The following is a 24,652-nucleotide window of genomic DNA, read 5'->3' as shown; positions in this document are numbered from 1 at the left end:
CTCCTCTGGACTGACATGAAACATATTTTAAGAAATTTTTTTCTATACCTTTTTTTTTTCCCCCAAAATTGTAGTAATTTTAAATACAAAGAATGCTGTTTCAAAGCAAAGCAGGTCAAATGTATTGATCCCTTCACAACTCAGATTTTTGGGCAGAATTATTGTCTTGAATCCCCCCCTCCTCCCCAGTTCTGCAGGTAGCTTGAATATGATGAAAATTAAATATGACATGGAGGTGGGATAAATGTGGCTTTGAAGAGAACTGGCTTAAGTACGTAATGTGACTTTTAAAAAAAAAATATCTGGTAATGCAGTTTGTTCAATAATAGCAGAAGAAAATATATACTTCCATGGGATAAATCATCTCCAGCCAGGTAATTAAAAAATGGTTGACAATCTCTCTGCTTTAGGTTTACAGTACAAGTAGTAATAGATGAGAGTGCCTGTGAATATGTGTAGCCCAATTTTCCATAGTTCTAATTAACTGTAGTGAAAATAGTGGGGTGTTCTCTCTTCCTGAATATTCCCACCATTTAATCACAGGCAAAATCTCTCTGTGCAGTTGCCAGTCTATGGTTCCAAGCTTCCCACTGGCAGAGCTTTGCTAGATTTGCACCGATCTTCATCAACAGATGGTTTGGGTGGTTGTGTCTCTGTAACAGTGAAGAAATATTACCCTGGTATAAAGTTGCAGGGCTGGTGGCAATGTTGGAATTTAAGAGAACAAAAAAATGTTGGAAGGGAAGAAAAGAGGAGACTGTTACAATTGTTATGGGATTTGGAAATCCTGTGCATGTGTTTGACATGCTGTTACTCTGAAAAGCTGGAATATATAAATGGAACGTATCCTTGGGAAAATTTATTGCTTTCGCCTGCTACTCAAAATCAGCAGACATGACTTGTATGCTGTGGCCTATAAGAAAGGTATCAGCTAGGTGGGCACTGTGAAACTTTGCTCACTCTGTATTCAAATTGTGCTTCTCACCTCCTAGTGTACTGACACAGTGGAAAAAAAAAGTTAATCTTGGCTTAGTTTTAGGCTCTTTCTCAAAACAAAAGGGCCTCTAAGATATGTGGGTTTCTGGCTGCCACGGCCCAATGAATGCTGTAAATATTAATAATATAGTTGTCTATTATTGTTACATTAAAATCCCAGGAGAAGCCCGACAAAAATGTGAATATGGAAAGTAAAAATTCTGTTTGGTAGCAAAAGGCTTATGATATGGGCAAGTGTTGCATGATTCCTGTAGCTGTAGAGGACTCTAGGAGGGATCAAAATACACTGAATTTGACTGAGTTTCAGGATAATTTTGCCTTTTTTTTTTTTTTTTTTGTATGTTGCTTCACTTTGTGCCCAACATTTGCATAACAGCCCTCTAAAACAGCACAGCGCAGAAGGACTAGTTTGGGGCACGTTTTAGACAAAGTATTTGGAACAGTTTTCCTAAAGGTACTCTGGTCAGACATGTCTTCTTTTTTAAAGCATGACTGTGACTCTTTTTCATCACTGCCAACTAAATTTGACATTTTGAGGACTAAGATTTAGATCAGTTCTTCCTTGAGGTTTTGCCAGTTTATGGCTGTGATACACCCTGTACATATGTTCTCACGGAGAATTGTGACATATCCTATGGCATTTCTTGAAAAATATTTTCATTCTAGTCCTCCTACAAAATAAGCCCAAAGCAGATCTTGATGTAAATTATTACGGAAAACATAATAGCACAACAGACACATACCAGGCTATGTTTTCTTCCCTAATCACTGTTTTGTAGGCCAATTAAGTCCTTCATCCCTCTGGTCCCGAACTGCTTTCAAAGAGCAGGTGAAGAGTTTTTTTGATGAGAGAGGGTTTCAAAACCTCAAATTCACTGGAGGAGTGGGTGTGTTAAAGCACATCAGGTGACACCCACTTCAGCTAGATCTCTAGCCAGTATCTGGTGACCTGGAGGCTTCCCTTTTCTGCAGATCCAGCTTGGTCCCAACCTCAACTTCACTGGAGCAGAGAACCCCATTTCTGGTGCCTTACACCTATTCAGGTTGGAGGAAAGGACCCCGTGTCTTCCATGGTTTGTAACACTGGATCCAGCAAAGGACTGGATTCCCATCCCAGGGCTTCTGGATCTCCTGTCATGAAGCTGAGACCTGCAAGACAAGGAAGTGCCTCTATACCTGGAACCCACTTCCCAATTTTGCAGCCTTGAATCTGTCAGTCTTGAGGGCCTTGGGGATACACATTGCTGTACCATCCACAGGAGGGAGTCTGCAAGCTGTGAGATCCCCATGGCATCCCGAGGGGTGGGGTTTATTTCGGTATTCTGAGTTTGTGAGGGTTGTTTTCAGTTGTGTTCCATTTGTACCTAAACTGGACTGACACCAGATCCAAAATACTGCTTGGTCTTGCAAACTAAAATACAAAATTTTACTCAGTTCCCCTACTTGCTTCATTACTACTGCTGCCAGGGTGAGTCCTCTGAGCCAGCAGTGGAAGAGGTCTTAGCAGGATCACCTCTGCTGATGAGCTTTTTTGATTTCTGATTCCAGTGTACATGCTTAAGACTTTTACTGATTCAGGGCCTTCATAATGGCATGTAACGAATGAGAAATGAGCCATTTGCTATACTGAGTAACTACTCCTTCGCTTCCCAAAGGTTTTCTTATTATTAATCATTAGAAACTTCTGCAACTGGATCTGCAGAATGCCAGATATCTGGAAAATGTAACACTGAGAGTTGTCCCAAGAGATAAGACTGAACTGGCCATATAGACTCATGTGGGGTCCTGCCACAGTGCTGTAGGTGTATGTGTGATTGCAGTAACGAGCTGACATAGTTTTCATATGACTTCTGAGATGTGAAAGAAGAAGTAAAAAGAAACAAAGTTAATTTGACACCAGTGAATTTAGAAGCAAAACTACAGCTTTTGCTCAGCTTTGTAGGGCCAAATTATTGTAATGGCATTGGTTGGTCGTCTTTGGAGTTACTCCAGGTTCACACTGACAGGAGAATTTTGCCCTGGGGCAATGTATCCAGAGGTTTCTCTAGAGGAAGAGTAAATATTGTCATAGCTGCTTGTAATTGAAAGCACTAGGAGAAGACATTCATGAGACTGTCTTCAGCTGTAGCAACAAAGATCCATGGTTACTACAGATGGATGTCAATCATTGTAAGTGTGGGTGGGATCCATGACTGCAAATACATCCATAAAGATAAGGGCTGTGGTTCCCCTACTGTCTTTTCAATTGGACAGAGACCTGGAAAATGAGGCTAGCAAGCATCCGTACTGTTAAAGGTTGATTCCTTGCAGGCTTGCAAACAGGGAGACTTTTCAGCTCTAGGTTTTTTATGACTGGAAACTGGGCTTGGCCAGCTCTGTTAACTGAAGACACACTACAACTGATTAATGCCTGCTTTCCTACTTGATTTATCATAATGTTGATATCCAGGCTGCTGTCCTGCAGAGCAAAGACAGGGGCCCCGATGTTCTTGAGCAGCTGGGATTGCATCCGGTAGGAAGAGTTCACTTAAAGGTGAAGGATTCATACCAATTCATGCACTGAGGTTCATCTCTTTTTTTATTCTGTAGTGTCATGTTGCTAGAGGAGATCGTTTGAAGGCTTAAGCTCTCTTGTATCAATTCGTTGCCTCTGACTAGATTCTCTTTTGTCTGTGTGGGTGGGGTTTTTGAAATTAACGATAAAAAATAATGCTTGTGAAGAGGGAATGGTATTCTAAGGCAGATTTTAACAACAGTTTTGACTTGACCATGGGAGACAGGTAGAAAGCTTGAAAGTCACTACTGACTGTGCTTTCATTATGGTGCTGCACAGTCAGCTCTTGCTAATGATCATTAACATTTCCATTCTGTCAGTAAAGCCAAGCCAGTCAGTTTAAAGACAGGTTTTATTATTGACTGGAATGCGTTTAAAATATGAGGGTGAAAATGACTGAGATGTGTCTGAGTGAGATCTGCTAAGCTATTGTGTTTTCAAATGAGTCTCAACCCTATCATAGATAGCATCATATAGAAGGAAAGAATTTATTTATGGTTTTACCCTTCCCATTTGTGAACTGAACTAGCTACTGATGTACACAGCAATGTCGTTTGAAAAGATCAGCATCTGCATGGAGAGTTGACCTTTGAATACCAGCCCTCAGAAAAAGATGTATCAGGGTCTCATCCCTGTGGGATGATCACAGCAGATTCCTCATTGGGTGCTTTTAAATCACCAAATACTTTTGCCCTTATGACAGATTTGTTTGATGTTTTGGAACTTTTTGTGGTTGGCTTAATTTTTCAGTGCTTGAAAGATGCTCTGTTTAAGGTGTTTGGGTCCCTTGCAGACAGAGTATATGGACTGGGCTAGGTATATATTAGTATGCTGCTTCTTTCTATGAGTAATAAAATTGTTGATGTAAAATCATTAGTCCTTCCTGAGGAAAAGCAGCAACTAGCATGTAAAGGAGAATACCAGGCTCCATGCCATCATGATCCCTAGTAGAAGCAAGAGATTTACCATCCTTTATTTGTCTAACAATGTTTGTTACTGTTATTTTTCTAGGGTGCAAGTGCTTACATTCTAAACTATTTTCTATACATTATGTGGGCTCTATGTTTTGCTTTCCTGGCAGTCTCCCTGGTCAGAGTGTTTGCTCCCTATGCCTGTGGCTCTGGAATCCCAGAGGTGAGTTTCTCTTTGTGGATGAATATCCAAATACCAAACAAAACAAAGAAATTATAATTAGCCACATTTTCCCATTCCAGAACTGTACTATGAGATAGCATAGGAATAACAAGATTGTCTTTCCATCTCATCTGCCTTCATTCCTTTGTCTAACATGCCTTTATGGTGCCCATCTAAATTTTTCATAGCAGCAAACGTTTGCATGCCACTGTGACAGGTTAATGTACATACTTCTTCATTGTCAGAGCTTGAATTAAAAATCAACGGCTCCCAGTCATCACTTTATGGACTCCAACTTTTTGTGGCTGAGACACATAGTCATTAGAAGATTATATAGAATTTTCCTTGGATGAAATTACTTGGGCCAGTTACAAATCCAGTCATTTTCTAGCCTAGGCTTTAAATAAAATGAAAATAAAATGAAGAGGGAGGGCACAAAGCAAAGGTTTCTTAAGCTACTGAAGATGTGAGATGCCCATTATTTGGGATGTCTGAAAAGTGTCTGGCATCCATCTTCTGCAAACTGTGTCCTTGTACACAATGTCATGCTGGTGTGACAGCATTATGGCAGCCAAAATCTCTACTTGGTTTTCAGTATTTTACATATGGAGCCTCAGTCCATATTTAAGCTGTTAAAATGGGAAACCCTGTAATTCAAGCAGCATAGGTAATCAAACTTTTTTAAATCAGGGCAGTCTTTTGTTAAAAATGCTATAGAACCACTGCAATTTTTACTTGGGAATCTAGCAGACAGTATCAACAGTCCAAATTTTAGAAATCTTGGCATTCTTCTTTTCTTCATCTCTAGGAGAAGCATCCAAATGTTTCATAGCCAATTAGGACACCCACGACCCAAAATAATTTGAAATATTTAAATAATTTCCATAATTTCAAAGTAGTCACATGTGTGTGTTTGTTACATGTTTGATATATCTGTAAGTGTTTTAAAAAAGTTTTCATAGTTAACTGTAAATCTAGTTTCCCAGTGGTCAATCTCTCATGTGAGGTGGTGCTCAGCTCCAGCCCGTTTCCAGGGCTAGAGTCCAAACCCAAATCCCACCCTGCAGCCTGTGTGTCATGCACGTGCTTTGTGCTCTATTCTAGTCACTCACATGCAAAATTTAGAAGAAATGTGTAAAAATAAGATCTCTTGGACTTTCTTATTTCATAATACTTGTATGCTTTTATGACATGGCTACTCCAAATATTTAGAACATTTTTCTTCTTGTTTTAACTGGGAAAAATCTGTGGTTGTTTATTTGCTTTTTTTCTGCTTTGTTAAAGTTGGGTCTAGTTTAACTCTGATCCTGTAAGCCAAGGAGATATGTAAGCGTTTCATATTTCTATTGATCTCTGTGAGACTCCTTACCGATGCAGGGGACCACCCATAAGAACAGTAGAAGTGTGGTCTGCTTAACCCCTGCTCAGCTATCACTGTGGGAAACTTGCCATACCTACGGTTTCTTTCTCTCCATCACTGTCTCTTTGCAAGCAGTCTGCAATTTTTTTTAACTCTGCTGGGGTTTTAACTCCATTTGTAAGTTCAGAGTAGAAAAGGTTTCTTCAGCTCTTCAACATGTTCTTCCTGCTTTCCAGATAAAAACCATCTTGAGTGGGTTCATTATTAGGGGCTACCTGGGAAAGTGGACACTTTTAATCAAAACAGTCACCTTGGTTCTGGTGGTATCTTCAGGCCTCAGCCTTGGGAAAGAGGGGCCATTAGTCCACGTGGCCTGTTGCTGCGGAAACTTCTTCAGCAGCCTTTTTTCAAAGTACAGCAAGAACGAAGGAAAGAGGAGAGAGGTGAGGTTGGCTCAAATCATCTCTAATTTCCCTGTCCTGACACTCAGTGTTTCCAAGGACTTATGTCCTGTATGCAAATATTTGCTTTGTAGGTGCTCTCAGCTGCAGCTGCCGCAGGAGTTTCTGTTGCTTTTGGGGCTCCAATTGGAGGTGTGCTTTTTAGTCTGGAAGAGGTAAGACCTGGCAGTTCACTTGCTTCAATAAATATATTTTTACTGGATGCCTTTTTCTAATATTTCTCTTTATTTTTCAAATATTTCTATGCTTATTTTTCTTCTAAAACAAAATTAGTCTTTGATTTATAGTAATAAGAAATAACCAGGTATTTTGAGTAAAAGAGCACTGGCTTTCTGAAAGCAAAATAATTTATTTAATCTGGAAATGTATCACTGTGCTGAGCTTTCCCAGCTTTCAGCTTGCTGTTGCATGGGCTGAGCTGCCGAGCATCCATCTTACTGTCTCTAGTCAGCAACTTTGGATTTAGATTTATCAATTTTTCACTGGTTGCTGCTCCCTATCTGAAATCCGAAAATGCCTTTTCTGATACCTTAGTGAACACGTTTTGGCTGTGGTAAGGACCGATGTTCCCAGTAAAGCCAGACATGGAGTCACAGATGAAACACATAGCAGTGGCTTACTGTGAGCAGTGCTCCAGTGACTAACTAAAGCAAACACCCTCTGTCACACTCAGTGAAGTGTTTATGGTCCCTGCTTGGTTTCAGGTCAGCTACTACTTTCCTCTGAAAACCCTCTGGAGGTCGTTTTTTGCTGCTCTTGTGGCTGCCTTCACACTGAGGTCCATCAATCCTTTTGGAAACAGCCGGCTGGTCCTGTTCTATGTGGAGTACCACACCCCCTGGTACATGGCTGAGCTCTTCCCCTTCATCCTGCTTGGCGTCTTTGGCGGCCTGTGGGGGACCCTCTTTATCCGATGCAACATTGCCTGGTGCAGGAGGCGAAAAACCACCAGACTGGGGAAATACCCAGTCCTTGAGGTCATAGTAATAACGGCTATCACCGCCATCATCGCCTACCCCAACCCCTACACCCGAAGGAGCACCAGTGAGCTGATCTCAGAGCTCTTCAACGACTGTGGTGCCCTGGAGTCCTCACAGCTCTGCGACTATATCAATGACCCAAACATGACCCGGCCAGTGGATGACATTCCTGACAGACCTGCTGGTCCTGGAGTCTACACCGCCATGTGGCAGCTCGCCTTGGCTTTGGTGTTTAAAATTGTCATCACAATATTCACTTTCGGCATGAAGGTAAATCGGGGACAGGCGCAGAGGCTGTCGCGAGCACAAGGCATGGATGGGTTGCTGTCAGCAGCTGCAGTCTATCTGGCAGGGCTTGTGCACCTCTGACCTACACCCAGCCATGCAGGTGTCGTTGAGATGCCTGCTGGTTCACTGGCCTACCAGCACCTTGTTCTGTGGGCCCCTGTCGCAGCAGAGTGATGAGCCCTGCTTTTCCACTTTCTAGTCGTCTGCAGTTTTATTAAGTGAAAAAGAAATCTAGGTGGGAGTTTAAATTGTTGCCAGTAAGCATTTTCAAGATGATTCCCACTGCAGCTGTCTTTCAGCTCTCTCAGGGATATGGACTATTTATGTTGTTGTTTGTCTTGGATTAATGTTTTACTGTGCCTCCAGGTAGCTATGCTCAGGGAAGTAATAGCTTTAAATGCACTGATTTACACATTTAAAACCTCACAAAAATATAGAAGTAGATGAAAAGTTCTATTTTTGAATCTTTTTAAGCACTGTAGCTTGGAAAAAAGAGGGAATGAGAGGGAGGACTGACAGATGCATAATTTGATTATTCTGGATTTGCAACTTCTTCCTTTCACTCCTCCTCCCCATAAATGGGTGATGAAAAGTCCAAGAACAATTTATCCAAGCTTTCAATATATACAAAGCTGTTTGTGGTGAGTTTTATATATCTGATTGTGAGAGCCCATATAAAACACATATCTGTCTGTCTACAGTTCTCATTACTGAGCATTTAGCTCTGGATCTGATTGCAGCAGACAATGGGAAGTTTTTCTGAGTTATAGACCATATACCACACTCAAAGCTAAGGCATCTCATCTTTCCCTTAAACACTGTGCTTGAACTGAGGGTCCATCTTTTAGAAGGCCTTTTTATCCAAGCTATAGTAGGAAGTTGGGAGTTTTGCTTTTCTTTCATGTATTCTGCATCTGATGACAAGAACTACTAAATGGTAGAAGGCCACTCAGGACCAGTGACTGAGTCCTGCTGATTTCCTTAGCAGGGAAAACAAATGGGAGATTAAGAGCACTTGGATGTTGCAGGTGTAATATTTCTGGAGGAGGACATGAAATGAGATGCCCTCACTGCAGAAATTGGCAGCCAGTTTTATGCTTGTTCATTTATTTAAAAACTTCTGAGTTTGGTTCTTTATTTGATATGTGGTTCTTCATTTATTTTATATATTTAAAATCTGTTAGAAGCAGTTGACAATTTCAACTATCCCATAAAAGAACAGACAAAATAGCTTTACCCACCAAATCTAGAAGACTTAATCCAACTGTATCAGCAAAATTAACACTATATGCTGGGGAAGACAGTGCCTGCTGTTACCAGCCCTAACACCCCTGGGCCATGCTGAGGTTGTTAGTTTAGTTGTATAGGAAGCTCAAGGTATATTTTCAGAATTAAGAAAATATAACAACCTTTCCTTTCTAAAACCAACAAAAACTCCATGCAAGCCCTTGCAACAGATCTGAGTTGCTTTCTCCACCAGAAAATTTGTCTCCAACTTGACAGGTGCACTTGACACCTAGGAGGAAATACACTCAGCCATGGCAAAGTGAATTTTATTTTTTTTCTCTTTTTTTTTTTTTTTTTTTCATTTCAGTTCTGGTTTTTAATGATTTGTGACTTGTCTGTGCAGCAGACAACAAGGTAATGACTCACAGAGCTTCCTGGAAAATATATAACAAACTGACATGAAGAAGTAGCTGCCTCCGAGCAGTCAGCATGCTTTCTCTAAATTTTTATTCGGTGTTTGACATTTAATTTAAAATCTGGTCTGATTTAGCCTGAAAGACTAGTAATAAAACTGTAAAGTACTCTGTGTGATAGAGGGTGAAATCAAGATGTTATTTGCAGTTAAGCTTATTCTCAAGCCCATGACAGAACCATCAGCAGCTCCTGACTTCCTGCTGAGGAAGCAATAAAGGCAAAATCAGGAGCATCTTGTCTTTAAAAGCAGACTGTTATTCAGAAACACTGTTTATCTATCAAGTTCAGTGTGATGCAGCAGGTAGGATTCAAAATTACTTTTTAAAAGGGCATTAAAATTTTATAAAACTATTAATACACATATAGACACACAAACTCAGTCACTGTAGAAACCTATCTCAGACCACAGGGAACATCACTGTAGGCTGCCAAAACGCTATTGCCTCTGAGCTAGCATTTAATAAGGAAACTGGATTCTCTTGCCACTAATAATAAATTGGTTGATCAATAATTTAATTACTGGTCATTTTTGTCAAGGTGCTCATGTGTCTATATTTTATTCAAGATTCCTTCAGGCCTCTTCATTCCCAGCATGGCTGTTGGAGCCATGGCTGGCAGGATGGTTGGGATTGGAGTAGAGCAGCTGGCATATCACCATCATGACTGGATCATCTTCAGGAACTGGTGCAGACCTGGGGCAGACTGCGTCACACCGGGACTTTATGCTATGGTGGGAGCGGCAGCTTGTTTGGGTACAGTACCTGCTGCTCATTGCTTTGTGCATGGACAACACTGATATTTGGGCACCTACAAATTGTTTGAGAGGGCTTTGTGTTTGGTGCTATGCTGGCATTTCTGGATGTAATAGATGGGTTAAAGCATGGGCAGCTTCCTCAAATGAAATGGTCTCTCCAGTGATCTGCCAAGTAATCAACAAAACAGAGGCTTGTAGTCACCAATGCCTACTCCTTGCAATCTGCCAAAAAGCACATAGAAAGAAAGAAAAAAAAAAATCAAAGTTAGGCTACAGGTTTCCAAGAAGGAGTCTTTTTGCTTGTTTTGTTTTGGGTTTTTTTTCCATGTAATGAAATTCACTATAGCTGCACTAAAGCTACTGCCTTGTTTAGACTGTGGTCTCTCTCAGTTCAGGGAACAAAATTCCCAGCTCTGGCCAAATTTTAAGCTTCACAGAGGTAGATATTCTGGGTCTTATTTTGTCTGTGTGTCACACTATGATCAACTGGGCTGTCTTTTGGTTTTTGTTTTGACCATAGGTCAATTTCTGATAACATTCAATCAGTAGGCTTTATTGGATATAACAGGAATGATCTGTTAACTATTAAAGCAAGATCGTTGAATAATACCTCACACATAAAATTTCTAGTCATAGATGCAACAGGAATGTTCCAAGCATATCATCTGAACACGTTTTTGCCTTATCATATCTTTCCCATTCTGTACTTGTATGTTCTCCCTCCTTTTGTTGTTGTCATTGATACCATCATTAGGTGATGAAATAATAGCAGGGAGGCATAACACATGGTTAATGAAATTGGGTAGATTTGAAATGGAAGATGTACCAGGGAAGAGCTGGAACAGTTTCTGTTTTGGAGTGTCTTGTTAGAAAAGTAGGATCATTTGTGCAATCAGTTATAGAGAAAGAAAGGGTGGGATTTGTCTGTCTAAGTTTAGTGTCTGTAATGTAGACATCAACATCTGAGCGAGCTGTGTTAATACACTTCACAGTCAATACAGAAAAATGAGATACTGGAAAGATCAGTCTCATCTGGCAATAGATCTCTAAAACCAAGTAGATGTATTTGACATCAAAAGTGACTGTTTTTCTCCAGACATCATAAAGGCAATCTGGATGCCCCTTTGGATGTGAACACCTACAGCACTGTAGACATGCTAAAGTAACTAAGATGAATCTTACTGTCAAGAAGGATAAAGCATTTCTCTTATCCATAAATGATCTTAATGTTCAGAAAAGAAATGACACACAAAAATTTTGCTCTGATATTCCAGGTGATCTGCTAGTCAGCGATCACTTCCTCTTTTAAAAGGTCCAAATCAGGGTGCAGTGATTTTAGTAATATGGTGAGACATACAGCAGAATGGTCACTGCTCATTCTTAAGCCCAAGACCTGTCTCTCTTAGAGTAAAACGTAGAGCAAGTATTAAATGATCCTTACTCTGGTATCTGCTCTCAGCTTTTCAGAGTCAGAAGTTTAAGGCATTCCTCAGATGAAAGTCGTATCCGGATCATTGTGTTAAATAATCAACAGTTTAATTTTCCTGTATGCTGCTAGATTAAAACCATCTTTTAATGACCTGTTTGCTGATTTCTCTCATGTAAAATGGTGCTGTATTTTGAGGCCTAAAAATAGCAGATTTATTACATTTACCTTTTGAACAAAGGCAAAGAAATGTTACCTAATAATTCAGTGATACATACACACTTGTCTACAGTTATATGATTATTTTTATCCTTTAATGTAAACTGAAGGAGTAAAGAGCTTTCTTATGAAATTAATACAGAAAGACTAGATTGAAAAATATAGCTATGGCCTGTCTACAGCTGCATGCCTAGATGGCCTCAAACCAAGTTGTATGCAGTTCAAACTGCATGTTATACTGATATCAAAAGCTAGGGTTTAAGCTGTAATGTAGCTCTTGCAGTGGCCCTAAACTATCCTTATGTAGGATTTTGTAACTATGTCATGCCAAAAGATAATGGTTAGCTTTCTCTTCAGTATGAATGTGATAGGTAAACCGATGTGAAGGGCAGCTCTCAATGCTCCTGCCTGCCCCAACCACGGGACTTAGCTGATCCTTGGAGCCATTTAGAGGGCTAATGGCAGGATTCTGTTCTAGTTTCTCAGGTATCCAGTATAGCTAATTTTTTTGGCATGCTTTCTGGTTTGATAGCTCAGTCTTTTAACATTCACTATTTACTTTTCAATTTTAGCATCTTCGGCTTGAGCAAGTTCACTCAATCTTTTTGATGATAATTGCAGTAGATGAAAAATCTCTTTCTTCAGTGAAATAAGCCCAAAAATACTTCACAAAGTGTAAGGGCTAAGTAGTCAGCATGAATACTCTCATGCCTTTTTGAGTGTAAGGCTCCAAAATATAAATTAGTTGCTTAGTATGCATACTTCAAGAGCACTGAGGGAAATTTGACTGCTTTCCTTGTTGGCAGGTGGTGTTACCCGAATGACGGTCTCTCTGGTGGTGATTATGTTTGAGCTGACTGGAGGCCTGGAGTACATCGTACCTCTTATGGCTGCAGCTGTCACAAGCAAGTGGGTAGCAGATGCCTTTGGAAAAGAAGGGATCTATGAAGCTCACATTCATCTGAATGGTTACCCGTTTCTGGATGTGAAGGATGAATTCACTCACCGAACCCTGGCAACCGACGTCATGAGACCAAGGCGTGGTGAAGCTCCTCTCTCTGTTCTGACACAGGACAGCATGACAGTGGAGGATGTTGAGACACTAATCAAGGAGACTGACTACAATGGCTTTCCAGTAGTGGTTTCAAAAGACTCGGAGAGACTTATTGGATTTGCTCAGAGACGAGAGCTCATTCTTGCAATAAGTGAGTAGAGTATCAGTGTACATACAAGTTTGATTTTGATAGGGTAGGATGTTACTAATGTTATTAACCTTGAAGAATGGATAAATAAGAACTGAACCTAACTCTTTCCCCAAGTCTGCCTTTTACTAGTTGCTAGGACCCATAGCTGGAAGCTCTTCTATTGCAACATAACACCTAGTAGACTTCTGTGGGCTTAATTTTTCTGTCACTCACGACAGTACGATACAATTCTGCTAGAGACAACAGAGATAATTCTGACTCATATGGCCAGAATTTTTGTAAGAACCAGATCAAAAGCCACTGCAGTGCCAAGCTTCCTGCAGTCACCATGGGCTGCCAGCAACAGCTGGAGCAGTCATGAACTTTTGTCACCCTGTGATGAAGTACAAGTCCCTGTGCTTCTTTCTGTGGCACTATCTCAATTTTTCTCACATGCAGGCCCTTTTATGGTAGGGGTGGGAAGTTTTTCAGTGGAGGGTGTTGTTTGGTAAAGATGGCTGAGTTTTGTCAAGCACCCAGTGGATAGCTGGCTGGTTACCTGAGAGCCCAATCCAGGTCATTACAGGTTTTGACTTATCAGGTCCTTCCCTGGTTGGCCTGATGGCTAGGTGGGGATTGAAAATACAGGTATATTGGATGTTCCCTCCTTTCCTGTACCCAGGGCATCCAGAGCTGCAGAAGTCTGTGAGCCTGTCACATCAACCTCCCAGTCTGCTCCCAATTCTGGCAGTCCTGTGCTGTTGAGGGCCAGCTGAGCAGGCAGGCAGGCTGCTGGCTGGGCATGGTTGCCTTATACTTTGCAGGGAAGTGGAATTTCTGGCATATGCAAATCTCCTTGACATGGAATTATTCCTCTCTGCGTGGGCCTGTCTCATCCCTCTGCTTCAGGCACCTTTAAAAAGCTATTGTCTCAGATGGAAACTCCCATATTCCTCAGAAAAGGAAATCCATACATGGAAAATCAGGGTTATTTTAGAGGGACAGTTTCCTGCTCACTTCTCCCAAAACTAAAATAAAATTTGAAACAACAGTGCTCTTTAAAGCACACTTTTTAAAATGCATATTTATTTTTGTCTCCTGGATGTAAAAAGACTCAGTCTGATTAGACCTAAAATTTATATTCATTTGTTTAAGGACACTCAGCTATTACTTTATTCCCTTCTTCTCATCCCATAGCAGAAAGTCATCAATGATGCATCAATACTACATGCAGAAGAAGAAAAGAAATGACAAAACCCACTTTTCTCCCCTTAAAATGTAGATCAGAATTCAGTAGGAAATTATTTTCTTATTTTTTCCCTTCTGTGGTGTTGGTTACCTTTTCAGTTACAGAAAATAGTTTATGAACTGAATTAATTTTACATCTAGTTACATCACTAATTTCTCAAAACAGGAAAGCAGAACAACAGGCCTTAACTGCCAGTTCTACAGCTCCTCTAATTGTACAATTGTAATTTAAATTCCAAGGGGTGTGGGAATCTAACTTTTTCATTAAAAGCCCACTATCACTAGTTGCTTTTTTCTCCCTCCTCCAAAAACAAGCAAAAAAAGTCTCCATGAAGTTATAATCCTCTGTGTACCAATCTCAGTATAAGAGGATTTTAAAGACACCAAAATGAAGTCCGAGGCTGCTAGCTGTAATACTCGCTTCAAATAACTGATTTTCTCAGAGGGCTAATCTTCCTTTGGCAGTAACAACAGATGCCTTGTATGGCCAAGCTAGGAAAGTAAATATGGTTCTGAAGTTTAACCAAATGTGTAAATGACAAGAGCTGATACCATTTTAAAATAGCTTGTATTTTATCCTGCTTTTGCTAATGATTTTGGATGTCTACTGCATTCCCCTGTGAGAAGTAAAAAACCTTAATAAGATGTATTTAGCCTACCCTGTGTCTGGCTTTTATATCGTCCATGCCATGTCATGGCTGTAACACTTGCTGGCATCCTAACTTCATAGCCTTTTGCATCTCCCTTGCAGGAAGCTATGTCAGTGGGAAAATTGCATTGAGTGAGGATGCAGAGCCTTCACTTCAAAAGCAGAAAAATTAGATACGTCTGAAGCGAGTCAGAGAAATTTGAGGAACTGAGTCTTTTGATTCAGGTCGTAAATGCAACATGGCTGAATGGGCTTGCTAGAAGATATGTAAAATACGTGTTCACACACAGCTCTCTGCCTTGTGAGTTACCCCTCTGTAATTTCTTTCTTACTAAGTGGAGCACTAAGCATTCTCTAGAAATTCATCCAGTCCCTGTAAAGTGAATGACAGTGCCACTTCCAATTGCTCAGAAGCACCTTCAGGATTGCGTCCTTCCACTGGTCCTTGTTGAGCCGGTAGGCAGGTCAGGTGGACAGAGTCACCCTCTGGGAATAGGTATCCACATTTTAGATGGCACCTACTTTACAGTCTTATGGAGGGCAATATTTGACCCTGTAAACCTCTTTTTAAATTTGGCCAGCTTAAGAGGCATCGTACAAAAGGCAGAGTCTTGGACACAAGCCAGGTGGCCTGTATAATGTACTCCTCCCAGTGTGGAGTTGAGAGAGCAATGTAGTTAATGTAGGCTGTGAACTGCGAAATTCTGAATATGAGAGGCCGTTTCACATTTGGGAGAACTAATTCACTCTCTAGCTATGACAAGAGCCTTCTGCATAGATTACTCTGTAAAACCAGACACTGTCATCCATTTGCTTTGCTCTTTCTCTTAAGCTATATCTGTTTTTCTTACCCACTGACTGCAAAAATAATCTCTTCTTCTGGTTTACCTTTGCTCTAACTCCTCCATCCAGTGAGACTGCATACAAAGTCCCCCATTTTTCTGATGCCAATGAATTTGCTCAATAGTACTACATCATTCAAATTTCTCCAGAGAGATGTTTGACTTTGAAGAGTGAAGTCATGGCTTTGGCTAATCACTGTTGTCCAGGGTTGTTGCTGTCTTGGGAACAGCAATGTGGTAACTGAAATGCTTGGGCCTGTTGCTTTGGGTGCAGCTTCGGGAAGGAAATACCTAGCTGTCAAGGGTTTTTATCAAAGGGTGGGAGTTACCTTCAGTTTGATTAATGTTACCTCTTAGCACAGATCATATATCAAAGAGCTATGCAGGCATATTCACACTTGAAATCAGATGTATGAATCAAAACAAGATGAGACAAAGTTAGCAGCATTCCTATAAATAGCAATAGGGCTTGTAATATGTGGGGTGAGAAGGTTGAAAAATCATATACTGTACTGATAATAGGTTTGAGCCAGCACTGCTCCAGTTCCAGAAATATTACAAGACAATGATCGTTAAAGGGGAAAAATGCAGCTGGAACATGTTGAAAACCATTACTGTCTATATATTACAAGTCACAGGAGCAGGTTTCTGCACTTTGATTAATGGCAATGAGCTCCAAGAATATATACATATGCTTTGAGTATGTCTGATTTGCTGTACCTCTCAAGAACAGAAGCAACCTATATTAATCAAAGACAATAATTCTGACCATTTCCAAGAATTTATACAAAAAATTAAAAAAAAAAAAAAAAAAGAGTTAAACCCACAGAGCCAAACTCATGATATGCTTATTCTGGGGAGAGAGAAGTTGTCTATCATTTGGAAAACCATCTCATATATTGTTTGCGCCCTGTAGGGTTGAGTAGAAATGAGGTAAAAACTACAAAGAAAATAAACTACTTCAGTGCTAAGAATTCTTCTTGAAGCATACTTTAAAGTTAAAGGCTTATTGATTGTGTAAACTCCAGATGTAGTATGAAGTTCACTTCCTAGTTTGATCAGAGTATGAATGATAGCTTTTGAACTTTTGAAAGTGGTCAAATACGTACTGTTGACAAAAATGTATCAAACTCATTTACTGCTATATATTGTTTCTCCCTCTACTATTTCCTTTAAGTAGGATGCTAATGTTTTCTGCCCTTTTAAAATCTAGATATGCAAACTCTATTTAAGGAATTAAGTGCAAAACCACAAAAGTCACCCTGTATGCCAGAGAGGTGTGCCAGTCTAGAACAACATTTACACTGCCCCTGGATGCCTGGGATGTGAATTTGTCTTTCCCTAGCTTTGTGTTCTTAAATCCATTCACTATGCCCTGATTTCCCCAACTCCACTAAGAAGTCTAGGAACAAGCATACTGCTCCAAGCCAGCTGGGACCGTACACAGCTGTTGACTCCACTCCTTCAGGCATATTATGGAAGTTTATGTTGTGATTCTTACAATGGAGGAAATGACATATAATCGTTTGACTTTGACAGTTGGTTTACCGATGTTTGTGAATGCAATGAGCTGCATATTTATTCAGAAAAACATTATCCTAACAAGCAAAAGTATGTTTGTAAAAATATCACTTACATTTGCTTCAAGGGAACAATGTCTCGAGGAAATTCAGGTTTGCTCAGTAACCCCAACTTCTGGGACCTTAGTACATTAAAGACAAAAAGCAACTACTACCTTTGCTTCCCAAAGGAGGATATTTTTGTTTTGTTTTGTTACCAAGCCTAACTCACTGCCTACCTTGATCTTTCTGTCATACAGAGAATGCAAGACAGCGTCAGGATGGGGTGGTGAGCAACTCCATCGTGTACTTCACCGAAGACCCCCCAGAACTGCCACCCAACAGTCCCCATCCACTGAAGCTGCGGCGCATTCTCAACCTGAGCCCTTTCACTGTCACTGACCACACACCAATGGAGACCGTGGTAGATATTTTCCGGAAACTCGGACTCCGGCAGTGTCTTGTCACTCGCAGTGGGTAAGTAGATGCTGGGTCAAGCACACTTAGGAGATTTTCTTCGGCATTAACATAAACACTGTTTTTCCTGTTTAAAGCCAAGTATAGATAGTAACTAATTAATCAGCACATCTGAAACAGTCAAGTGAGTATTTTGATTTTGTCTATTTTGTGAATGGAAGAATAAGGGAAGTACGCCCAGTGTCTCTCCAGGGCAGCGAAAGAAATTAGACTTGGAATGAAAATAACCTTTGCCAGGTGTCGTGTTTCATTCTCTTGTCCCAAATCCTTAGTGTATCATCATTTAGATAAGGTAAAGATAAATACAAAATAAACCGTTCTGATTCCCACTATCGTTCAGGTTTCAACAGAGGCAGATCTGTCAAGTAGTGTTGTTTGCAAAGGATGTGCCTGTTTCTAGACATCAAACTAGATTAGATGCTTGTGAAGAGTGTGAAAAGGATGCCAGTGGAAGAAAATTAATCTGTTCAGCTTTGATGGAAAATAGAAAGGTGTATAAACCAAAAGTCCACAAAAAACAGCTGAAGAAGTATGGGTATACATGAAATTAGAAGAGTAAAAAGCTGCAGTGTGTGCACTAGAAGTAACATCCCATCATTCCAATGGGATTTAAGTTATTTTAGGATCATTGCTCATCCTGGGATCTAGCAGTAAGAAGAAACTTTACAACAGGATAGCAAAACCAGAGCCATCATTTTCAAATGCAGAGGACAAAAATTTAGTTTTCTGCAAAAAGCCTTTCTGTTATTCAAAAATACTGCATATCAACTGTTACTATAGATGCAGTGTCCTCAGAATTAAGAAAACAAGGACCGTTATCAGGACACAGATTTAGGTCCTGATTTTACGTTCCTGGATTTGGAAATTTTGATCTTGAGTTCTAGCATTTACATGAAATGAAAGGTGGAAAAACTGTAACAATGACATAGTTTCAAAATTCAGTGCCTTGTGGACTTCAAGGACTGGAAATAAAAGCCCTTGAATCTGAGGGTTAGGAAATTTTTGACTCTGGGGGCCAGATGTCCCATAGACCTTGTCTTTCCTGGCAGATATCACAGAATCACAGAATTGTCTAGGTTGGAAAAGACCTTGAAGATCATCCAGTCCAGCCATCAACCCAACATTAACAGTTCCCAACTCATTTAGGATCATATAAATGAGAAATTATCACTCAAAGGTGAAGAAATTACGCTGTTGAACAGTGAGAGTTGCAGAAAGTCCATGCTTTAGCTTAGTTCATGTATTACTAAGCCCCATGACCTGGCTCAGGGCGCTGGTGCCTTGGTTTTGAGCTGTTGGTTCTCTGCATCCTGAGCCTAAGGAAACTTGTTACTTTGTCATCCAAAGTGTCAGTAGTTGTAGCTCCTCCCTCAGTCATGTTCCCAACAGAAAGAGATAACAACCCAAAGTATTTAACTTGATGAAGTGAGAATGCTTTTTATGAAAGATAATCATTAAGGAATGGATGGGATGGACAGTGTTATATAGAAGCACTCACAAAATGTCCCTGCAGCTGAACAGGAGAAAAAATGCATGATATATGAGATGACTGTTGACCTTTCCTTTCCTTTTCTCCTCTAGGAGGCTGCTGGGTATCATAACTAAAAAGGATGTATTAAGACATATGGCTCAAATGGCAAACCAGGACCCTGAATCTATCATGTTTAACTAGACTGGTAAAGGAAGAAGTAACCAACCCCAAAGGAATCCCTTCTAGATTGTCACAAAGGCTGTGTTTGGTGTTTCATTTTGTTTAAAGAGAAAATGTAATGTGTATGAGGAATGGCCCAATATGCCTCTGACAGAGGAAGTGGATGCAGGATGACACTTATTTAATGAGGAAGGCAGTTTAGAAGCTCTGAGCAGCTGCAGACATCAAGCTGTGTTTCCTTAATAAGATTCCCAACAGCTCAATTGGAGTGTTGGTGGGTGTAACTGATGTGGAGCTTAGAGACAAAGAGCCAGGAGCACCAGTGGGATACATCAAGGTGCACAGTAACTCTCGAGGCAGGTGTGAAGACTAGCAGACACTGTTTATCTACAAGTTGTTAGAGACAAAGATTTGTGTTCCAAACTAGAGAGTGTGTATGAGTAATGTCAGTTGGTTTTGTTACTGAAATCATGGCTGTTTATTTGCTACTGAATTATACTCTTTTCATGAAGGAAAAAATCGTCATATTTTAAAATGAAAAATTTTGTCATCTTCATTTATTTTTGTAAAAGTTAGGTGAATCAGGACTGGAGTTAAAGGAGCAAGAACCCACTTCAACTCACTTTAAAACATAGTGTCCCCTGCTCTCTGCTTTAGTCCTCTGAATTTTATACAGTTTAGCATTTCTGTCAATCAGCTTCCCTTTATTAATGTTGAAATGTGACTTATTTGTAAGGATTTATTATTTCTCTATGCAATTTCGCATACTGGTACTGTAATATTTAGTATTACATGGTTTGCTGTGACAACAGAAAAAAACTTAGAAGCTCATGAAGGAATTTTCAAATACACTGAAGGGAGACAGGTATCCAGCTCTCATCAATATTAGTGCAAGAGATTGAATCCCTCACCTGTCTGCCCTTGTGTACATCATCATTTTTCAAAAACTAATGAAGTTCTGCATTGATTCCTGATTCTCCATTTAGTTCCTTTTCGTCATTGCTACTTCTTGGCATTTGCACCTGCCAAGAGATTGCTGAAGTTAATTTAACAGTCTCAGATGTTTATTCTGTAGCAGATCTACTCCTTATGCAGATGCCAGTCATAGGACTGTGGAATCCATCCCAACACTGTGGCTGGTTAAGATCAAAGGGACTGAGAATGCAAACTATTATAGCAAACCTTTAATTATTGATCTGTTTGCAGCAAGAACATAAGATTTAACAGCCCCTGGTAGGGGCCTCCAATCCACTCAGGTAAAAATGCTAAATTTTCCTAAACCCCTGTCCTGGTCCTATGTAAGATGCACAGAGTCAACATTGTCTGTGTTAATATACTAGCACTTTAGTGGTACTGATGTTAGTAACAGAAGACCAAATTCTACTTGCAGTAACACATAGTCCACACTGCCCAGTGTTTGATTTATAACTATAAGCTTAAAGACTGGAGAGAGGTTGCATCCTAACTTAGATGTCTTGAATCTCCTTCAGACCGTCCAAGAGTCTGGTCCCTTCATTTAGGCATTTGAGACCTCTGGTATTTTTGTTCAAATTCATACAGATACCGGTAGCTCAAGTCCATTGCATCCAGATGGTCTTCATGGACAGAGATGGGGGGAGTCCTTTCATGACAGAAGAGTCTGTTGCTTACTCCAGACAAAAGCTAGATTGTTGATCCAACTTGCAGGCAATGTGCATGATTATTGTGTCCTGAACTGAGAAAACTGGCCAGGGGCACTGCCAGTTAGATGCCCAAAGTTACATGTCACAAATTCCTCCTCTTATCTCAGGTGACCCTGCTTCCTTATGGCAAGTGTCCCACTGCATTCACACAACGTATGGCCCAAATTGTTTAAGTAAATAAACGGAAGTAAAGGGATAATTTTAATCTGCTAAATCTTCCATTTAACAATAGTGTTTGCCACAAACTGACATAAATATATGTAGCTCTGGCCAAAGCCCATAAATATTTCAGTGTATACTTTTATTAACTGAACATCTACAGTACAATGTAATATTAAATGGATATTGTTAAAACTACGTAAACTATAGAACTGAGCAACCCTTTCCTTCTGAAAATAGGAAATACAACATAATTTGTTGTTTCTTATGTTTTTCTGTGAAGCTGTCATCAGCCAAACTCATAAAAAAACAACCAAGTCAACAATCAAGCTCATAAACATTGGATTCCCTCATTTGAAGAGAGATGCCATCATAAAATAAGGCCAGTTCATTCCCACAACTAAACACAAGCAGAGCTTAGTACAAATGTCAGTTTCTACCCCAAACTACTAGAATCTAAGGGATTTGGACTAAGATAAATACTTTCCAGGGCAATCTTGTTCTGAAATTAAAAGTGAAGGACTGAATTCTGCTTTTAACTTTTATAGCTCTTAATGTTAATACGTGTTTGATAAACACTTTCTTCATCTTTCTTTATGTTTACATAGGAAACAAGAGTGCGTACTCTCCCCACTCGAACACTTCTAAATACCTCTTTTGCTCATAAACCAAGAGAAATAAATTGGGAAGTGAATTCATCTGCTATTTGAAAACAAACTCAAGGCTTCATGTATATCAGGGAAAATGACAAGTCTAAAGCCTTCTCTGTTAGTGAAGAAAATTTCAGTCCATTTTGCCTTCTAATATAGTCCATGGCAGAGCTAAGTCTGAAGAGTGTTCATAGTACTGAAGGCAATGTTTGCTAACTGCAACCAGGATGGTATATCAACACTGAAAAAAATTGTCATTTCCTGAGAAAAAGAAAACAGAGTCACCTAACTGAGGTTAAACTGGCCTTGAATACAAACTCACTTGGGTATTGACTTGGGTTATCAGCTTAAACTCAGTCTGTGGCTATGCATAGGCATAAACTTGTGTGGCTAATTCCCATTAATACCCAGAGGCCTGATCCACTAAAACCAACAGTCAGCCCTGTGATAGCTTGTCACCTTGTCTTATTATACTGTATAAGAGGAGCATTAAGGACTTAAGAAGACGATCCATAAAACTAGCATGGTGGTTTGTAAGAAACAACAACAGAAGGAATTGAGATGTATACACTTACTGCAGGTGCAGTTTGACCCTGGGACTACCCTCCAAGCAGAAGACAGGTAAATGGGTGTACAGCTCTTTTCTATCAAACACATTCCACTTTAGATGGAGTGGTTTAAATATCTAAGGGGTCAAGGAAAAAAGTTTTGGATGTATAACTGTACATGGGTGGTTAGACTGCTGCTCCTTGTTCCAGTGTTTGTTCAAAATATGTTAAACCCCTTAGAACAGGGACTGATATCTAGCTCTCCAGAAATGGCATAGTCACAGCTAACTTCAGCTGCTTGGCATTTTCAAGGCTGAGGTGATGCTAGAATGACAAGAAAGGTTTTGAAACTGGACAGACTTTGCTAATTAGAAAACTTAGCACTTCAGACACTTCCAGAGGTGACAATTGGCTGTAAGTCTTTCTGCTGAACTTCCTCCATGCTACAGTCTTCATTGCTCTTTTAGCCCGAGTGGCTGAATGGGGAACACTATTAATATAAATTAATAGCATGCTTTTCTCAAAAAATTCAGTTCTGATGTAATGATTTAATGTATTTCCCCATAACAAGCCCATTATCCGTCACTGCCATCTGTATTCCCAAATACATCTCAGAAGTTACTGAATAGAATCCAAGAAGCATAGATCTCAGCCTTAAGTATTCATTTGAATTTTTAGAGCTCAAGATAGTCATGTAGCCTGATCAATCTGAGAGTTACATAAGTACTTTAGTATATAGTGCTCACTTTATGCAACCTCAGTTCAATCCTCATGTTCAGGCAGTTGGACTTTGAAGATGTCAAACTAAACAAGAGAACAAAAATTTTTGGATGATGCAAACTCAGTATTGTACCTTTGTTTTGCATGAACCGTGTTCAGTTACATTCAGCTGCTGATGTGTACTTGAAGCAATCTGTACCAGAAAGTTTATTATTAGAGAACATGGATGACATTAGCCAGACCCTTTGGCTATAACAGTTAACTAATTCTTAATTCTTATGCTTTGATGAAGCAGAAAAAGAATGTTTAAGAGTTACAAGAGACCCACTGATTCCGTGTTGGAATGACACTATAGTTATGAATATTGTTTTGCTTTGTCTTTGTTTTGGTTTGGTTTTTTTTAAAATTGTAGAAAAACGGTATATATGTTGCACCTTATCAAAAACAATGTTTGGACTCTATTTTTTAAATAAAACTGACTTACAGTACTGGAAACATTTCTTGAACATCTTACTAATTTGAGAAGTATTTCACTTAATGTCTCTGGATGATTTTGATATTTCTTTTCCCACCTATAGGGATAACTCAAGCCTGATGAATGATTTAGGATATCTAATTCAGTTGTAGGTTAGCTAATATTAAGTAGGGAGTTCACACAGTGGACCTCACAGAATCAGCTTTGACTGTTGGCTGTTTTATTTTCAGAGCGAGCTGGTTTTTACTTCAGCATTATAAATCCTTTGTTAAAGAAATCTAAAAAGAGAAGAAAAAAGATTTCTCCTACAAGTTTCTGTTTACAATAATCATGAAACTTCTTTAAAGCTAGATGTTGCAAAGCCCTTATGATTTCAGTTTTTGTTGATATTTTTCAGTTGCACTTTAATCCAAAGATAAGCTCAAAGACTGAAAATAGCAGGTTCAATCATGCCCATTTAATTGGATGAGACATCCCTTAAATCTTTGTCAGAGGCTAACTTTTAGGTAGTAGCAAAGAATTTGGGCTTCATCCTGATTAATGTACCAATCAAGCAAGCAGAAAGGCACTATAGCTTTGTGCAAATGAGACGTTAATCAATGGTTTATCCAAAAGGAGCATTACATATTTCAAGACATGCTCCAAAGAACAAGTTTGATAAAAACTGATATATCAGCAATATCCTACTTTAAGTTAAATTATTCATTTCAGAAGCTGGTGCTGGAGTCTCAGCAGCTCCAGCTTCTTCCATGGATTGCTGTGGCCCTAACATGGTCTAATGCACACACTGAAAAGCCAGGAGGCATCAGGCATGCAGCAACTTAAGTAGTAATAGTTCCTGTAGTTTGTAGTTGGTAACTAGGGATTAAGCCTTAGACCTAACTGTCATCACTTGTGATGGCACAGCTGGGAAATGGAAGAGAAAATTTTGAGAG

At 39.7% G+C, this 24,652-nt stretch overlaps 1 protein-coding gene across 4 annotated transcripts in view; it reads left to right on the top strand.

Moving 5' to 3' along the window:
- The window catches only part of CLCN4 (chloride voltage-gated channel 4), a 46,421-nt gene extending 22,684 nt beyond the window's left edge, over window positions 1–23,737 (top strand). For 3 of the 4 annotated variants that reach the window (XM_074858826.1, XM_074858825.1, XM_074858827.1), the window contains 8 exons: window positions 4,562–4,684; window positions 6,281–6,487; window positions 6,580–6,660; window positions 7,210–7,755; window positions 10,040–10,226; window positions 12,680–13,078; window positions 17,616–17,832; window positions 19,414–23,737. In XM_074858826.1, the coding sequence (XP_074714927.1) occupies window positions 4,562–4,684; window positions 6,281–6,487; window positions 6,580–6,660; window positions 7,210–7,755; window positions 10,040–10,226; window positions 12,680–13,078; window positions 17,616–17,832; window positions 19,414–19,504 (1,851 nt within the window). In that variant the 3' untranslated portion in view covers window positions 19,505–23,737. The remainder of the gene's footprint in view (window positions 1–4,561; window positions 4,685–6,280; window positions 6,488–6,579; window positions 6,661–7,209; window positions 7,756–10,039; window positions 10,227–12,679; window positions 13,079–17,615; window positions 17,833–19,413) is intronic. The other variant, XM_074858828.1, reaches the window with a different exon arrangement.
- Window positions 23,738–24,652: the final 915 nt, after the last annotated feature.

The sequence above is a fragment of the Strix uralensis genome, chromosome 2 (assembly GCF_047716275.1).
Source record: "Strix uralensis isolate ZFMK-TIS-50842 chromosome 2, bStrUra1, whole genome shotgun sequence".
NCBI lineage: Eukaryota > Metazoa > Chordata > Aves > Strigiformes > Strigidae > Strix > Strix uralensis.
This window is presented reverse-complemented; position numbering and strand designations above follow the sequence as displayed.